The sequence below is a fragment of the Panthera uncia genome, chromosome E1 (genome assembly GCF_023721935.1).
Source record: "Panthera uncia isolate 11264 chromosome E1, Puncia_PCG_1.0, whole genome shotgun sequence".
NCBI lineage: Eukaryota > Metazoa > Chordata > Mammalia > Carnivora > Felidae > Panthera > Panthera uncia.
This window is the reverse complement of record NC_064814.1, coordinates 57,764,383-57,781,154: the sequence shown is the minus strand read 5'-3', so window position 1 is coordinate 57,781,154 and position 16,772 is coordinate 57,764,383. Positions and strand designations below refer to the sequence as shown.

General features: G+C 66.1%; 1 protein-coding gene across 1 annotated transcript in view; it reads left to right on the top strand.

Annotated features, from left to right (window-relative positions):
* The window catches only part of PITPNM3 (PITPNM family member 3), a 51,152-nt gene that overhangs the window by 15,218 nt on the left and 19,162 nt on the right, over positions 1 to 16,772 (top strand). Inside the window, 4 exon segments of the mRNA XM_049635374.1 lie at positions 4,494 to 4,541; positions 14,382 to 14,458; positions 14,785 to 15,020; positions 16,446 to 16,635. Of these exon segments, the coding sequence (XP_049491331.1) occupies positions 4,494 to 4,541; positions 14,382 to 14,458; positions 14,785 to 15,020; positions 16,446 to 16,635 (551 nt within the window).

Below are 16,772 nucleotides of genomic sequence, written 5' to 3'. Positions count from 1 at the left end.
CCCCCCCCGCCTCCCTGAGGCCCCCGCTGTCCCAGATGCTCCCCCCCAGCCTCCCCAAGACCCCCACCATCCAGAATGCTCCCCCCCACCCCCAGCCTTCCCCTTTCAGGTGTTTGGTGGGAGAGCTGCTCTTACTCTGTGGAGGATGGGGGGGGGTCTCACGGTTTGTTGGACGGGGGTTGGGACAGGAAGTAGGAAATCACGGGGGAACCACTGGCAGGCGTTGGACGCGTTCCCACGCGGAAGATGTGGCCCAGATGTGCGAGCCTCCGTCCCGGCCCCCTGCACAGCTTGTCCTGTCTGCAGGAGTTTCTGGCAGCTTCCACTGAGTTGCGGCTGTGGGACCGAGTGGGGTGCCGTTAGGCAGCCCGGAACCGGGGCACATCTGCTTGGTGGCTGTCATCTGGGGAGTCTGCTCGTCAGGAAGCCCAGCTCACGGCTGACCCTTATGGTGGCTCCGAGGGAAGGGGGAGCTGAGCCAGCCCACCAGGCGCCTGGCTGAGGCTTCACGGCAGAAGCCCCCGGTGTGCAGAGACGTGGGGCGGCCCAGCCTCCCTGGCGGACGGGCCCTTTTCCACTGCCTTGACCCCAGCCCTGCCCTGTCTGCTTGCCTGACCCTGGCCGGAGCCATCCCGTGGGGCAGAGGTCGCGGTAAGAGCCCTTAGCAGACTGGGGCGTCACAAGGGACCAGATCCAAACCTTAAGGATGAGGTAACGACTTTATTCTTCTGAGTCTCGGTTTCCTTCCTCCCGAAGGTGTGGGATCTCGATGATCTAGCGGGGTGGGGGGTGGGGAAGCCGTAAAGCTGCTGCTTTCAGTTGGCCCAGCTGAGCCCCCCACCCCCACCCCGCCCCCTGCCCCTGGGGCTGGCCCTGCCTCTTGCCCGGCATCCCTCCTCCTCCCAGGTGACCCGTGTCCCCTGCACACTGCCCTTGCAGTGACCCTCCCTCCTGGCTTCTCCAGCTCCGCACCCCTGCTTCTGGGCCCCAGCCTCAGTGGCCCTGCCCCCCCCCCCCCCGCCCCCGCCCCGGGCATTCCTGCCCCTGAAATCCTGCCCGGAAGCAGTCATGCCTCCTTCCTGGTAACGAAAGCAGCGTCTCCTATACCGTCTAGGTTAAGTCACTCTCAGGCCTTGGCACAAGGACAGGGCGATGAATCAGACCCGGCCGCTCCCCCAACTGGATGCCTCCCCGCTCCCGGGGTCTGGCACGCAGTAGGTGCCCAAGAAACGCCCAGGGGCGTTATGCTGTGGGCAGGGCCTGGGTTAGGGGTTAACTTGTGAGTTCTGAATAATTTACCCTCGGGTCTGTGTTTGTAAGTGTGGCCAGATGGGATGGGGTCCTGGCTTGGCTTGCCTTGGCTGGCGGGCTTGTGACGCTGCCTCGGGCCCCCTCCCTGCCTCCCAGGATGTCTCCTGCCCTCTGGCTCCCAGCCCTACCTCCTTTTCCTGACGGTAGGGGCCCGGCCACAGGGTGGGGCAGGGGTTGGGGCTGTATGCCTGTGTCTCAGGGCCTCGCGGCCATCCCTGCCCTGAGCACGGACAGGACGCTGTCCTATAGGACAGCCAGCCCGTCACCCACCCCATGCGGGGACCTGGTGCATTTTGACGGGAAGGTTGCAGCGTGCCCAGAGGCCACCCGTCTGCCCGGGCTGGGGTGGCAGGCCTGTGGAGGGCAGATGTATGTCCCACCATTCCTGCTCTCACCGTGGTCGGGTGTGTGGGTCCGGTGGGCGGTGGGAGGCCGGTGTGGGTCGGGTGTGCCGGGTTGGGGAGACCCCCTCACGTACAGACTGCCAGGACAGGTAGAGAGCGCACAGGGAAAAGGAAGAACCTTTTTATTTTAGGACCGCTAACGACACTTTCTCTTGCTTTTTGGATGAGGACCCCTGAGTTTTCATTGTGCTGGGGCCCCAGTCATACAGCTGCAGCCGGGTCCCAGGGGCCAGCCCCCCCGCCTCTCCAGGCCTCAGTTTTCTCCTGTGGCACCGGGTCTGAGGGCTCTGCTGGGAAGCGGTCCTGGCCGCCTCCCCACACTACCGGGGTGCCCCGTGAGGGCCGGGCCTCTGCTCTCCGTCTGCCCCCTCTTGCACCCAGGCTCTGGGACGACCCAGGCTGGGGGCACCGAGAGCCGTGAGGACCCAGGCTGGGGGCACCGGGAGCCGGGACACAGGCTGGGGGCACCGGGAGCCAATACGACCCGGGCTGGGGGCACCAGGAGCTGGGACGACCCGGGCTGGGGGCACCGGGAGCCGGGATGAAGGCTGGGGGCACCGGGAGCCAGGACGACCTGGGCTGGGGCACCAGGAGCTGGGACGACCCGGGCTGGGGGCACCAGGAGCCGGGATGCAGGCTGGGGGCACCGGGAGCCAGGGCAGCAGTGACCTTGGCTCGTCCTCACCTGCTGAGTGCTCGCCGTGCGCCTGGCCGTGTGCTGAGGGTTTCACACCTGTGAGCATCCGGTGCTCACCATGGCCCTGCCCTGGGTACCGCTCTCCCTAGTCTGCAGGTCAGGAGACTGAGGTGCGCAGAGCGCAGGCGAGAGACCGGGATCTGAGCGCAGGTGCGCTTCAGTGCTGTGTTGCCCAAGGCGCCACTGCACACGGGGACCTCACACACCTTGGGACCACCTGCCCGGAGAGGGAGGTGACGGAGAGGGAGGCGGACGTGGAGGCAGCCCTGCGGGGCGGGCGTCTGGGCCCCAGGAAGTGCCAGTGATTTGGCACCTTGGAGAGCGGGGGGTCCTTGGGGACGCTGCGGACACCTTCTGTTCAGGGAACTCAGGCCTGCCGGGGAAGCTGTAATGTGCAGGCGGGGTCACGTTCAGGAGAAACCTCGGTTCTCAGGCTGGGCGCGGCCTCTGTCTCCCCAGACCCTGGTGCGGCCACGTCTGTGCCCTCCCCTGACCCCGGAAGCAGGGAAGGCAGACACTCCGGAAGGAGGGCCGTTCAGCATGCGGGGTGGAAATGCGAGTGTAGAGCTCTGACAGGCGACGCCCTGGAGGCTGGGGGGTGGGGGGTGGGGGGGGGGGGGGGGGTTCTTCAGGGGACCTTCCGGTTCCTGAGGCTCCAGGCTTAGTTTCCTTTCTGAGCCTCCGTGGTTGGGGAGTGGGCTCGAGGAAGGGGTGCTGGCCTCTGCCGACACTGCCCCTTGGGGCCCAGAGCTGACCCCGGAGGGCAGGGGTCCGCGAACTGAGGCTTCGGGTGGGAATGGGAGGCCTTCACGGATGCGGCCGGGGCGGTTCTCAGGGGACGCGGCGGATGTGACCGAGGCGTGGTGGGAGGGCGGGTGGGGCTCCAGGCACGGCCTCACCTGTGCAGGAAAGGGGTGCGTCCGGGGAAGGGGACTTGGCGGGCGGAGGGCGTGGGGACGGGAGGGGGCCGCTTTCCCGAGAGGCCTGCTTATCATGTGGGACGCCGAGGAGGGGAGCCACTGCAGGCCCATCAGCGGGAGGGAGGTCGGGGCAGAGCCAGCGTCCCCTGCAGAGGGGGGAGTGGGTCGGGGCCACCCTCCCTGCAAAGCATTGCCGGCACCCACGGGGCCTTGTGCGGGGTCCCTGCGCCTTGACCGGGCTTCGGGATGCCAGGAGAGCGGGGCTGGCGGCAGTAACGGGAGCAGGTGAGGTCACGGTGGGCCGGGTCTGTCCTCGCTCACACGGGGCCTCGTGACTCGGGGAATAACTTACGCCCAACCTCGCGGTTCAGAGAGTGTGTTTTGTGCTTCCCGATGGTTTGCGATGAGTCTGGCTGGTGGGACTTCAGAGACGGGTGGCGTAAGCCCAGACGGAACACGGAAAAGCCCGGAAGAACAGGCGTGAGGGGATCGCGGGTTCTCTCTCCGTGACGGGATTATGAGACGTTTTCTTCCTTCCTTATGTCTGTCGGTGTTTTCCAGATTTTCAGTGAGGAGTTTGTATGACTTTCACGATTGCAGAAAAAAACTGTTCCCAGACGGGAAAGAACTAGTTCCATAGTCCAGGGGCGGATTCTGCACGAGGGGAGGATGTGCGGTTCGTGCACTGCACAAATGTCGGCTGAGAAGCACATTCTAGGTGTGGGGACACCAGCTGGCAGCACAGTCGTCCCTCCCAGCGAGGGGTCCAATTCTCAGAGTCAGACACCCCAGGACCTGGGGACCACGGGGGCCCGAGGGAGGGAAAGGGCCCCAGGGGGAGAAGGGAGAAGGTGGTGCCTTTGCTGAGGCGGGGCTGGGGACGGACCCGCACAGGTCAGGGGACATCTGAGCTGACGTGGGGGGGAGCAGCGGCCGATGAGGGTCAGGAGTCGGGAAAGGGGCTGGCGGTATGCACGCAGACCGTCGGGGGGTCAGGCCTGGCTTTCCCTGGCTCGTGCTTTGTGCTGCCTGAAGTGCCCGGAGTGGCACGGCCGGGGCAGGGCACCAGTGCCGGGAGGGACAGGACAGGGCACCAGCGGCCTCCCCGCGTCCGGCCACAGTGCCGGGGACTCTGCTCATGTGCCTTCTCTCTCTCCGCAGGAGATGGGAGCGCCCCGTGTACGTCCAGCGCCCTCCAGGAGAAGCAGCGTGAGTTCCCCTGACCTGCCAGGAGGCTTGTCCCTCCCCGCCCCCGCCCCCCCAACCGTGGGTCCAGCCTCCTCGGGCCTGGGGCCCCGCCCTGCCCGTGAGCTGAGCTCCTGGGGGTCCCCGGCTCCCACCCGCTGGGCAGCTCAGGGGCGGCAGAGCCAGAGTGGGGGCGGGACCCTGCAGAGTGTTATCTGTGTGCGGGCAGAGAGAGCACAGGAACGGGGGGGCCCTTCCCAGCCTTTGACGCCGTGTGTCCCGGGTGACGTGGTGCTGAGGTCAGAGGCCCCTCATTCAAGGCTGTGCCAGGGTCAAGACTCCTCCCACAGGCCCGGACCCGGGGCACCCTGTAGAGATGCCCGCGGGCCGACCGCGATCGGGGCGTCCTCCCCGGAGGCTCCGGCAGACTTGGTGGGCGGCCTCAGCCAAGCATCTGCGGTCGGCAGCGTTGAGTTTCTCAGCAGGCCGGGGTCGGGGAGGGTCTGGCGCGTGATGGGCGTGAGCCCTCAGGACCCCCTTCTCTCTCCTGCCGCCTGGATGTGTGGTTGCAGCCTGGGGGCTGAGCCCGCCCTGCCCACCCGTCCCCAGGCTCGCGCATCCCTCGGCTGCTGGAGGGGGTCCGCCCGGCCCGGGGCCAGCACTGGGGATGTGTGCCGGGGGCCGGGAGGCCTGGGCGCCTCTGTCAGGGGCACCCCACAGCTCAGGCCGCGAGGGCACGGGGCAGGGGGAGGGGGAGGGGGAGGGCATCCTCACACCGTGCAAGGAACTGAGCTCAGCAGGAGCGGGGTGCGTCCAGTGTGCCCCCGGATTCTAATCTCACCCAGTGGCTGAGCGAGGACCCAGAAAGCAATGCGTTTGCATTTCCCGAGAGGAAGGGCCACTGGGAGGCGCCAGGTTTGCGCCCAAGGGGGAGGAAGCCAGGGTGTGCGTGGCCAGAGCCTGGGTGCTGTCTCCCTCGGGAATGGCGGCCGGTTTGACAAGCGTGGGCCTTCGGGGTGTCCTCAGCCCGTCCTGGGTGAGGAGGGCAGAGGAGGGTTGGCTCAGGGGGTGAGGGAGGAGGGCGGAGCTGGAGATTAGTGGTCTTCGGGTGGAGGGCCCGTTCCCATGCACCTTGTGTGTCCTCTCTAGGGATTAGTTAGCCCGGTCCCCCCAAGAGGCCCCGCGTCACATCCCTCAGGTGTGGCCACCGTCCTCAGGAGGGAGGGAGGGAGGACCCCAGCCTCAAAGGGAGAGTGACCGCCCGCCCGGGGCCAGACCGCTGCTCCAGTCTGGACCTGGCTGAGCAACGTGGGTCTTTAGTAGAGACACAAAATCTGTTTGTTGTTGTCTTTAAACTGGGGCTGTGCGGGCGCCGGGGGGCTCAGTCTGTTAAGCGTCTGACTTTGGCTCAGGTCACGATCCCACAGTTCGTGAGTTCGAGCCCCGCGTGGGGCTCTGTGCTGACAGCTCGGAGCCTGGAGCCTGCTTCGGATTCCGTGTCTACCTCTGCCTCTGTCCCTCCCCTACTTGTTCTCCTCCCCCCCCCCCCATAAATAAACATTAACATTTTTTTTCAAAAAATAGAGTAAACTAGGGTTATGGACGTCAGAATCCACTGCTGAAGGCTCCTCTCTGGTTCTGCCCGTCGAGGGTCGTCTTGCCAGCGGGGAGTTAAGGGTAATAACAACGGGGCCAGTGGCCCTAAGTACACGGCCAGCAGTGTGGACAGTGGGAAGGACGACCCTGTGACACCCCTCCCTGCGATGTCCACACGGCCGGCTTCTGTTCCATGCATGCCGCCCGCAGATTTCGGCATTTCGCTGCCTCTGTGCTTGTGGGGTGAGGGTTGTTGACGGCCGCGGTTTACTCTTCATCCAGAAGTGGCGACGCGGAGGTCCGCCTGGCGCCCGTGACCCCGTGACGCGCTTCAGCGTTCGCCGTGGTCTTCCACGCGCACGGTCGTTCCGGTATTTCCGCCGGCCTTACGCGGCCTCACTGGGGGCCAGATGCAGGGGGGGTGCGAGTGGCCCCCCGACCAGGACTCAGGAGGCCCCGGGGCTGTTGCTGCAGCCTCTGAGCTGGGAGGGAGCCAGGCCTGGGGGTGAAGCCCTGTTCCTTCATCCAGTGCTGTGACGCTCTGGGCAGGTCACCAAACGTCTCTGAGCCTCAGTTTACTCCCTCGTGGAGAGAGGACCGTAATGTCTTCTTCCCAGAGTGGCAGACAGGTGGAGGGGCTTCCGGAGATCCGTCTTCGCGCTCCGCCGGTGCCGTGGCCGCTCGGTTGTCCCCGCACAGAGGTGTGTCCCGTGCAGGCTCCAGGGCGTGAGCGGGGAGGGGGCCGGCCTGGGCCGCTCAGACTCCATCCCGCAGCTGCACGGCCCGCAGCCTGCTGCTTCCCTGTTATTTGGGACCAGATTTCTGTGTGTGGGGGGCCTGCCTGGGGGCAGAGGACGGAGGGTCTGGTCCCCCGGCCCACAGGCGCCGTCCTGCGTGCACGTGGAGCCCGCGCAGCCCCGTGGGCTCTGACATTCTAGCACTCTCCGTGCCTCCTGGTTTCCTCTGTCTGCGGGTCCCGGCTGCCCTGAGCTCAGCAAGCACCCCCAGCGCACGTCCAGCCGTCTGACGTGGGGTTCGGCGCAGGGGCCCCGGACACGTGGTCCGCACCAGCCGCACTCTCCACGCGGCCCTCCGGCCCCCCGGCCCCCCTCCCTGCCGCTCTCCTTCCCCCCCACACCCACTCGGTGGGGACTCTGAACTTTCTCCCGTCCCCAGACCGGGACCCGGAGACCGCAGTCCGGACTGAGTGCCGTTACAGGCTCCCGTCTGACCCGCGGGTCTCCGTCCTGCCCTGGCCGCCAGCGAGCCCGGCTTTGTCCAGGGCTGCGTCCTGACTCTCCCCCGCTCCTAGGCCCCATCACCTGCCAGACAAACGTCCCCAAGGGGACGGAGAAGACGTGGACGCTCAGAACCACCCACCCCCACTGTGTGTGTGGGTCTGACCTCACGTCCCACCGCCTGGGGCCGGCGACCAGAGGAGCCGCTCGGATGCCCGGACCGCCACCTCAGGGCTCCCCTCCCGTGTGCCCGCGGCCCCTCGCCCACAGCTGGCCTCCCGGCTCCCCCCCACTAACCGGTGTCTTTTCCTGGCCTGTGTGGGCAGCTTGCTGAGCGCAGCTGCAGACGGGCTATATTTAGCCGGATTTAATGAGCTCAGGGTGGCAGACGGCTGCCTTGGGAGCTTTTCTCTCTCGCGTGTGCACATGAATGTCTGTTCGACAGCGTCCGCTCTCGCGTGTGTACATAAGCGTGTGCCCGTGCACGCGTGTGCATCAGTGTGCACGTTAACGTGTCGGCGCGTTCATTTTCACGAGGGTACGTGTGTGTTCACGTGGGTCTATCCGTGTCGTGTCTGCGCTTTGCTGGGGACACATGCGGCTTTTGACACTCGTAAGGGTCTAAGACGGGAACAGATTGTTGGTTCCCTCGTCTGTTTGAAAAATATTTCACGAGCATCTTTTATGTGCCAGCATCTTGAGAGTCTTTGGGGATAAAATGGAAAGTAAATAAGCCCGGCTGCAGCCTTTAAGGACCTCACGGCCTGGGGGTGGGGGAGACGGCAGATGGAGTGACCACAGAGCTAAGTATGAGGACTCCCCCTGGGAAGGAAAGCCAGCTGCTTCGGGAGGAGGACAGGAAGGACGGAAGTTTCACAGGAAATATTTGGGCACAGCAGCATGAAGGAGAGTCCAGGCTTGGGGGGCAGAATGTGCAAAGGCCCCTTGGTGAGAGGGAGGAGAGGTTTGAAAACCATCCTGCGGCCCAGGGGTTGAGCTCCGAGGGGAGGTGGGACCACAGCACATGATTTCCGTGGAGCTGTTAGAATTTGGCGCATGACTCTGTCAGGGTCCCGGCGGGGAAAGGAAGGCTGTGCCAACACAGGACTGGGGGAGGGTCCCCTGAAAGGACCTTGTTCACAGGCTTAGGGAAACCCACGGGCGCGTAGGTAGAGGCCCAGCACCCTGCGCCACCGTCGGTCCACAGCGGGGAGCCCCAGCCGGCGGTCCCCGGCGTCCTGCTCTGCGGCCCCGTCCGGCGGTCCGGCCCCGTCCGGAGCCCTCGTAGGGAGGCCGAGACCAACGTGGGTGGGGGCGGGGGTCTGTCTTCAGCCTGAGAGAATCTGTTTCCCCAAATCCTTTCCTCCTGGGAACAAAAGAGCTTCTGGAAACAGCCCAGGAAGCCGTGCGGCAAACCTCCCCAGCGGCACAGAAGCCCAAGCGGGAAGAAATCGGAATTACTGTCTCAGAAAAGTCGCCGCCCGCTGCACGGGCACCGGAAGCTCTTCTGAGCGGGCAGCGCAGGGAGACGGTCGGATTCCCGGCGGAACAGACGCGACGCACGCGTGGGCTCACCCGGCCCCTCCCAGAGGCAGCGGGATTCCCCGGGAACTGAACACCTCCAGAACACCCGCTTGTGCGTGTCTCTGTTCGTGCCGCACGCAGACGGGAGCAGACGGCGCCTTCCCTCCCGGCCCCCCTTGGGGGACGACGCACGGGGTGACGTCTGCACCTCGGGCCGCGGGGGGCGCGCCGGTCTCCCTACCCGCGTCCTGGCTCACTGCCGTGGGTGCGCCGGCCGGTCCCCCAGGGCTGGGCACGCAGGTGGTTCTCCGTTGGTGTCACGAGCGGCGTGGCGATGCTCAGCGTGCACGTGTGCCTTTCCGCGCCAAGGCTCCATCCCGGGGCGTCGCGGGTGCTCGGTGCTTCGAATGACGTTCCAAACCGCCCCGCTCGGGGTCGAACGGTTTCTCCTGTCACCGGCCACGAATGGGGAAGGGCTGTGCCCCCCACGCTGGGCAGCACGGTGATTGCTGATCTGGGGGGTGAGGAAAAGGCCTTTTAGGGTCATTACGCCGAGCGACTCCCTGCTCTGGGTGCCTTGTCCTGTGCCGACGCCGTGCCTGGGTCCACGTCCCCAGTGCTTCACCCACACGGGGATCACGGCCCCTCCTGAGCCCCTGCTTTCTCATCTGTAAGCCAGGGAGGGCACCCTGCTCCCTTGTGAGTGTAGGGAGGCCTGAGACCCTGGAGGAGGACTGGGACCCCGGGCACATGCCGAGGAGGCACTGGAACGGGGTGCTGAGCCCTGCCCGGGCCAGGAGGGTCTCTAGTGTGTCTGACGTCTCCCTGGGGCCTGACTCAAGATGGTGCCTCCCCCAGTCTGAGCCTGGCACCCCCTCCCCCCCGGGGTGTGGCCCCTCTACTGCCCCCGACGGTGTGCTTTTAGGGGCCGGATCTGGGGCCCAGACCCTCTGGGGCCCAGACCCTCTGGGGTCTTAGTCTGGGACAGCGCCTCCGTGGGGTACTGAGCGGCCCTCCAGGGTTTGGGCCCCGTGGGCTGGTGGATCCAGGCTGAGCGGGTTGGGTTCTGACCCTGGAAGGGTTAAGTTGTCTCAGCGGGGCCTCAGCGTCCACCCCCACCCTGCACTGCCCCGCGTCCACTCGCTCCTTCCTCCTGGACCCTCCTGGACGACTGTGAACCTTTCCTGAGTGCTGAGACTCGGAACCCCCCAGAAACCGCCCCACCCCGTTCGCGGGGCTCTGCCCTCTGTCTGGTGACCCAGACCCAGCTCCTGGGGATTGGCGGGCAGGTGCCACGCGTCCTCGAGCCTGCTCTTCCCCCTGGCGGGGCCCCGCGTGAGCCCCCAGAGCGGCCTGAGCTGTGGGGGCAGGGATGTGCCCGCAGCCTCGGAGGCCCCCTGCCCAGCCTAGGCCTGTGTCGCACGACCCCAGGGCCCCGAGGTCCTCAGGCTCATCGAGGTGTCTCTGGGCCCAGCCGGTGGACCAGGAGGCCTCCATGGTGTCGACCCGGTTTTGGAACCCGAACCCAAACGCAGGATCTTGGTTCACTGATTGTGTTTCAGGTGTATTCCGTCCGCAGACGGTCCTTCTCGGGTCCCCTCGCCGCCGGCCGTCAGCTCCCAGAGGGCAGGGCGTCTCCCTGTTCTGTCTGAGGGGTTCGCGTGGGGCAAAGTAGGGGACCGCGGCTTGTCTAAGGCGTTCCTGTTGTAAGTGTGACAGGCATTTGTGCTGTGTGCTCAGCGGACACACTCGTAAATGGTTTTAGACTTAGATATGGGCTCACTCGCTGGAGAAAAATTGGAAAATACAGGACGGTTAGGAAAACCACCAGCCTCATCCCACCATCCAAACAGAACCACCCTCGGGCTGGGCCGGCCACTCCCGCCCCTGGACCTTCCACGCCCACACACGCGTGCTGTGTGTGCTTGTCCCAGACGCTCGCCTGGGGGCCTGGGGCCGTGGCCTGAGCCCCCGCTGGCCGTGCAGTGAGGCTGTACCTCCTCCTGTGAGCTCCCAGGGAGGGACACGTCCCGCGTCGCACTCGGGGCAAGGTCACAGAGCCGCTGGGTTCTTCCCCAGGATTCGCGCTGACGGCCGAGCGTGTGGTGTGTGTGCGTCCGTGAGCTCACAGAGGACCGGGTGCTCTTGTGGGCCACGCGGTCGCAGGCTGGGCCCAGCTGTGCTCCCTGGAGGGCAGGGGTGACGGGACGGGGCGCCCAGCTCCAGCCAGGGGCGCCCCCAGCCCCCAGCCCTTGTGGGTCCCCGCGGCCCGGCAGCGGGAGGGGCAGAGACAGTGGGCCCCACGACCAAGCCGGTGCCGCTTTGCTCTGCGTGCCAAACGCGTGGGTGCCGACCTCGGCCCCTGTCTCAAGAGGAGCGTGGCACTTGGGTCATTAGAAGGATGATCACAGCGTGTGCCTTTCCAAGGTTGCAATTAAGGAAAAGTAGCCTCTGCTCTTCAGCTGGCGGGAGTGCTGGGGGCGGGCGCCGGGGTCAGCAGACAGCCGGGGGCCCACCCCGCCCCAAATCTGGGCTCGGCAAGGACCCGCCTGGATAGGGCCATGCTGGCAGAAACGGGTCTGGGGCTCCCCGCCACGCCAGACCCTGCCGGCGGCTTGTGTCACCGGGGGCTCTGGGGGAGCCTGTGGCGGGGGACCGACGAGGCCCAGGCCCAGAACTCGTTCGGTTCCCTGACGCCAGCTGCCCTGGGACTTTCAGGAGACGCACATCCCGGCGGGTGACACTTCCCTGAACCCAATTTCTCCCCGGCGCTGATGAGCAGAGGGGTACCTCACGGGCCGTGTGCACCCTGGGATCTTTGCTTGGAGCGAGTTTTCCCAAAAACACCACGCCAGGCCGTGACAGCAGGGGATCGCGGCTGTCAAGGGGCCCCGAGGTGATCACAGCAATGACAGTGAGCCGGGCCCTGCTGAGCATGTTGTGAGGTCTCCATCTCTGCCTCAGTGGCTCTGAGAAGGCTTTCCAGATGTCAGGACGATTGAGCAGGGTTTTGAAGTACAGGTAGGAGTTTGCTGGTCTGCCCGGGGAGGAAGGCCGTCCCAGGCACAGGGCTCAGCAGGAGGTAAGGAGGAGCGAGCCTGCCGTGTCTGGTGGGCGAACCAGCGGCCTCCGTTACTGTGGTGGGGACGCCTGGCTCTTCGAGAGCACAGCGCTGTGGGCAGGGCAGGGGCGGGGGGCGCGGGCCGCCTTCCTGGGTTCCACAGGGGCCTCTGCTGACGCCGGAGACGCGCCTTCCTGGAGGGCCCTCCAGTCACGTTAGCCCACTCCCGGGGGCAGGATCTAGGTCTGCGGGCGAGGCCTCCCCTCCTCTGTCCCCCGAGCAAGATGTCTTTGGCTGCCGTGGCCAGGGAAGGGGCGAGGGGTGCTGAGGACCACCCTGTCAGTCCCAGCCCCCCTCCCCCACCCGGAGCCAGGAGCCCCGCTCTGAGGCCTGTGCGTGTATGAGCTCGTTTATTCTCTGGCCCGCCCCGGGGGTGGCCTCTGTCATCCTCGCGTCCAGAAGAGGAAACCGAGAAGCCGAGGGCCGGCTCACACCCCGGGGGGGGGGGGGGGGCAAGATGTGGACGCGGGCGCTGTCTGAACCGGGTGTCTCCCGTCCTCAGGAGTGAGGGGTCCCCCGGGGCCAGAGGGGACCTCAGCTGCACACAGCTCTTGGTCTTACCGTCCCTGGAGCCGCGAACGAGGCCACACGCACCACGGAACGTGGCTGCTTTGCTCTGGGGCGGTGTGTGTGCATGGCAGGCCTAGAGGTACCACTCGCCAGCACCGTCCTGGGTTGGGCATGGGACTTGGGTGCCGGCCGCTCAGCCTAACCCTGCGGCCTGGGGCACGTGAGCCAGGATGTATGAGCCTCGGTTCCTCGTCTGAAAATGGGGCTGATACCCAGAGGACCAGAACTCAGGGGCGGTGTGGGGACTAGGTGACAGTGCCTGGGACATAATACGTGCTCAGCAAAACCCAAGCCAGTTCTGTGTTTTGTCAGGAGCCTGTCCTGAGCACGGGGCCCAGGGCAAGGTCCCCAGGAAGTGAGCCGCTGGAAGGAGCCGGGGGAAGTACCGGGCAAGCCTGGCCTCGTTCCCTCCTCCTCCTCCTCCTCCTCCTCCTCCTCTGGGCCACCCCTCCATCCTTTAGGGAACGAATTCCTGTCTGTGTGGGCGGGAGCCCTGAGCCCATAAAGCAGTTACCCTTAGACCAGGGCGGTAACCGGAAGGACCGAATCGTTCAGAATTACACTTCTGTGTGGAGAACAGCTTCTGGTTTCGTGTTCTTTGCTGAGTACCCTGGGGCCGGGAAGGTGGGGGGGCGGGTGTCCTAACCCAGACCCTCGGTCAGGCTCCCACCCACACCTGCTGCACCCCTGCCCGCAGAGCCCCGGAAGGACCCTCCCCCACATGACCCCTAAGAGGTGCAGCAGGTTCGGGTGGGGTGGGTGAGGGAGGGGGAGCAAAGAAGGAAAGGGCCGTCCCAGCGTGCAGCTGGCTGCTTCAGGAGTGAGGGAGTGAGTTCCCCGTCACTGAAAGCACACGAGTGGTCCACAGTCTCGCCACGTGGTCCAGACACGTACAAAATAACATCCTCCTTGTGGGGAGAACAGAGAGGAAGCAAGGTCAGCGTGGTGGGTGGGTGGGTTCCTCAGGATGGCAGGCGGCCCCAGGTGGGCAGCGAGGGGGCCGCGGGGTGTCTTCGAGGTCTCTCTCCACCCGAGAGCCCAGCACGGTGACATTGGGAATGTAGGTGTTAGATCACACAGCCTTCTCTGTAAGGGCCAGCCGGTAAATACTCCCAGCTTGGCAGGCTGTGAGGACTCGTGCAACTGTGTAACTCTGTCGCTGAGGCCCGTGTGCGAGCAGCCACAGACGGGATGTGAACCAGGGGGCCCAGTGGTGTTCCAGTAAAACTTTATTAACAGCAATGGGCGCGGGCCAGATTTGCTTCTCGGCTGTCGCCTGCGGGTCCTTGCATTAGAGGGACCAGGGGCTCAGGCCTGGAGGCCCCAGAGGAGGGGTGGCAGCTGAAGGAAATGAGGACAGCCTTTCTTGCAGGGGGGTGACAGGGGCCTCACCCCAAAGGTCACCCAAATGCTGCCTTGCCTCTCTGGGGGTCCACCTGCCATGGGCCCCGGGTCCCCTCATTCAAGGCCTTGCTACGGCTCTGATGGCTCCAAGCAGACAGTTTTAAAATATGCAGCTCTCCACTCTTCAGGAGGGTGCTCGGCCCCCATTTCCGTCCCTCACTAGAGGTCCCCCGATGGCACGCACATGGTTGCTGTTGTTACTGGCGAGGGAAGCAGGACAGCCTCTTCCTGGACACCCTCCCTGGCCTCGGGGACGGCGTGTGCGCTGGGCCGGCCCTGGGGGGACAACGGCTTCTGGTTGTGTTGGTCTGGAGTCGGGGGCTGGACGCTGTCGTTCCAGCTGGGTCCCCGGGGACGCTGGGGCCCCAGGGAGGGAGGCCTGCAGGTGCTGAGTCCTCTGTCCCCCCGCAGGAGAACTGTATCGGGTTTCCTTGAGAAGACAGAGGTTCCCGGCCCAGGGCAGCATCGAGATCCACGAAGACAATGAGGTGGGCGGGGCTCCTGGCGGTGTCTGGGCTCCCTGTGGTCAGGACTTCAGGGGGATCCCCAGGCCGGTGGACATTTGACTTGCTCTTCACCGGACTTGCCGTGCGACCCTGGGCAGGTCCTTGTCTGTCTCTGGGCCTCCGGCTCAGACCCCCTCAAGAAGGGTCTCTTGGGGCCCTTGGGGCCTTGACAGCGAGGGGCCTGCTCCGCCAGCAGCCTGGGCGGCCCCCTCTGCGTACACAGGGGGCCACACCGGGGGCCGAGGGTCCCCGCACCTGCGCCTCCTCTCCCTGCCTCCCGTGTCCACCCCGCCCAATGTCCTCCTCAGGAAGGCTGCCCGCGGCGCTCCTGCAAGACGCACGTGCTCCTGCTGGTGCTCCACGGGGGCAACGTCCTGGACACGGGTGCGGGGGACCCGGCCTGCAAGGCGGCCGACATCCACACCTTCGGCTCCGTGCTGGAGAAGGTCACGCGCGCCCATTTCCCGGCGGCCCTGGGCCACATCCTCATCAAGTTCGTGCCCTGTCCTGCCGTCTGCTCCGAGGCCTTCTCGCTCGTCTCTAAGTGAGTCCCTTCTGCCCACGTGGACTGGCCAAGGTTGGTGGGGTTGACGAGGGAGTGCTGTCCCGGCGGGGGGGGTGGTGGGCGGGGGGTGCCTGCCGGGGCGTCCACGGGATGTCAGACGTTGACTGGCCATGAACACGCTGGCGGGGAGTGGTCAGCGAGGGTCCCGAGCAGTTAGCAGGTGTGCGCCCGGCCTGCCCTGCCCTGCCCTGCCGAGCCCGGCGGTGCTGGCTCCCTGTGCTCAGTAGGCCCGGTCCCCTGGCCCCGAGGACGCTGAGGCCCCGGGAGGCCCAGCAGTTGCCCCCAGGGTTACCCAGAGAATGGAGCCGGGAATCGAACCCGGGCAGCCTGGCTTTCCCGCCGCACGCTCAGAGCCCGGTGCGGGTGTGTGTTCTGATGCGGGTGGGCCAGGCGCTCTGGACGCCCGGGAAGAGCCAGGGAACCTTCCCCGGCCTGTTTCATCTGTAACGTGGGGACGATCGCGTCGGGAGCACCGCGTGGAGTGTTTGCGAGGACGCTGAGCACTCGTGTGACTCACGGCTTCGTCCTCCGGCGTGGATGGCGCTCTCTCGAGGACAGTGGGCCGGGGAGAGGGTGTCCGGGTCCCCACAGAGAAGCCGGCCGGAGGGGATAAGGCATCAAGCTCCCCGGGCCTGGTCCCTCCCCCACTCCCGCCCCCAGTGGGGTCATGTCAGGCCCTGGTCAACCTGAGTTTGGGCCCTGGGTGGGGGTGGGGTGGGGCGGGGGCTCCAGCCAGCTGGCTCTGATGCCCCAGGGGACCACGGCAGGCAGGGTGGGGGCGGGGGCCGGGCAGGAGCTGGTCCCCGAGGGGTCTGAGCTACGGCAGAGGGAAGGGCTTGCACGTGGGGAAGCAGGGCAGCGAGGATGCCGTAGAGCAAGCTCTCGGTCCTTTCTGGGCTCACGCCTTTCCGCAAAGCCCGCGGCCCTGGACCCTCGCCCCAGGACGGTGCACACCATGTCATGCGCACAGCTACGTGTCCGTCTCCAAGCTGTGGCTGACGCGGGTCCCCTTGCCTGGAACCCTCTCTCTCCTCCTCTGTAGCGTCCGTAAAGCCTTCCTTGAGGCCTAGTCCAGATTGCACCTCCTCCGGGAAGTCTGCTATGACACGTCCCCACCCTGATCCACACCAGGCGTCTTCCTCCAAATCGGGGTGTCCCTTGGGGCCGTGCAGAAGAGGGCAGGGGAAGGTGGCCGGCCAGGAGACGCCAGGCCCACATCCCGGGCTGGCGCGGGGACGATGCCCCCATCCGTGCTTTGTTTCTTGTGGCTCCTGCCTGGTTCTGCTTCGAGGGCCCCGAGCAGGGGCCTAGCCACGGCCGGCCCGTGCTCTCCTCTGCCCGGCGCGCAGCCCCAGACCTGCCCCTGCCTGAGCCCGGCCGGGCTTACCTTGACCCTGTCTGCAGCCTGAACCCCTACAGCCACGATGAGGGCTGCCTCGGCAACAGCCAGGACCACGTCCCCCTGGCCGCCCTGCCCCTGCTGGCCATCTCCTCTCCGCGGTACCAGGACGCGGTGGCCACCGTCATCGAGCGGGCCAACCAGGTCTACACAGAGTTCCTCAAGTCCCCTGACGGAATCGGCTTCAGTGGGCAGGTATGACAGCCTGCCTCCCTAACCAGCCCTGACCTAGCCTGACCGCTGTCCTCAGGCCGACCCTGACCCGGGTCTGACCCCTGACCTGAGTCTGACCCCTGACCCTGGCCTGACTGCTGTCCTTACGCTGACCCTGA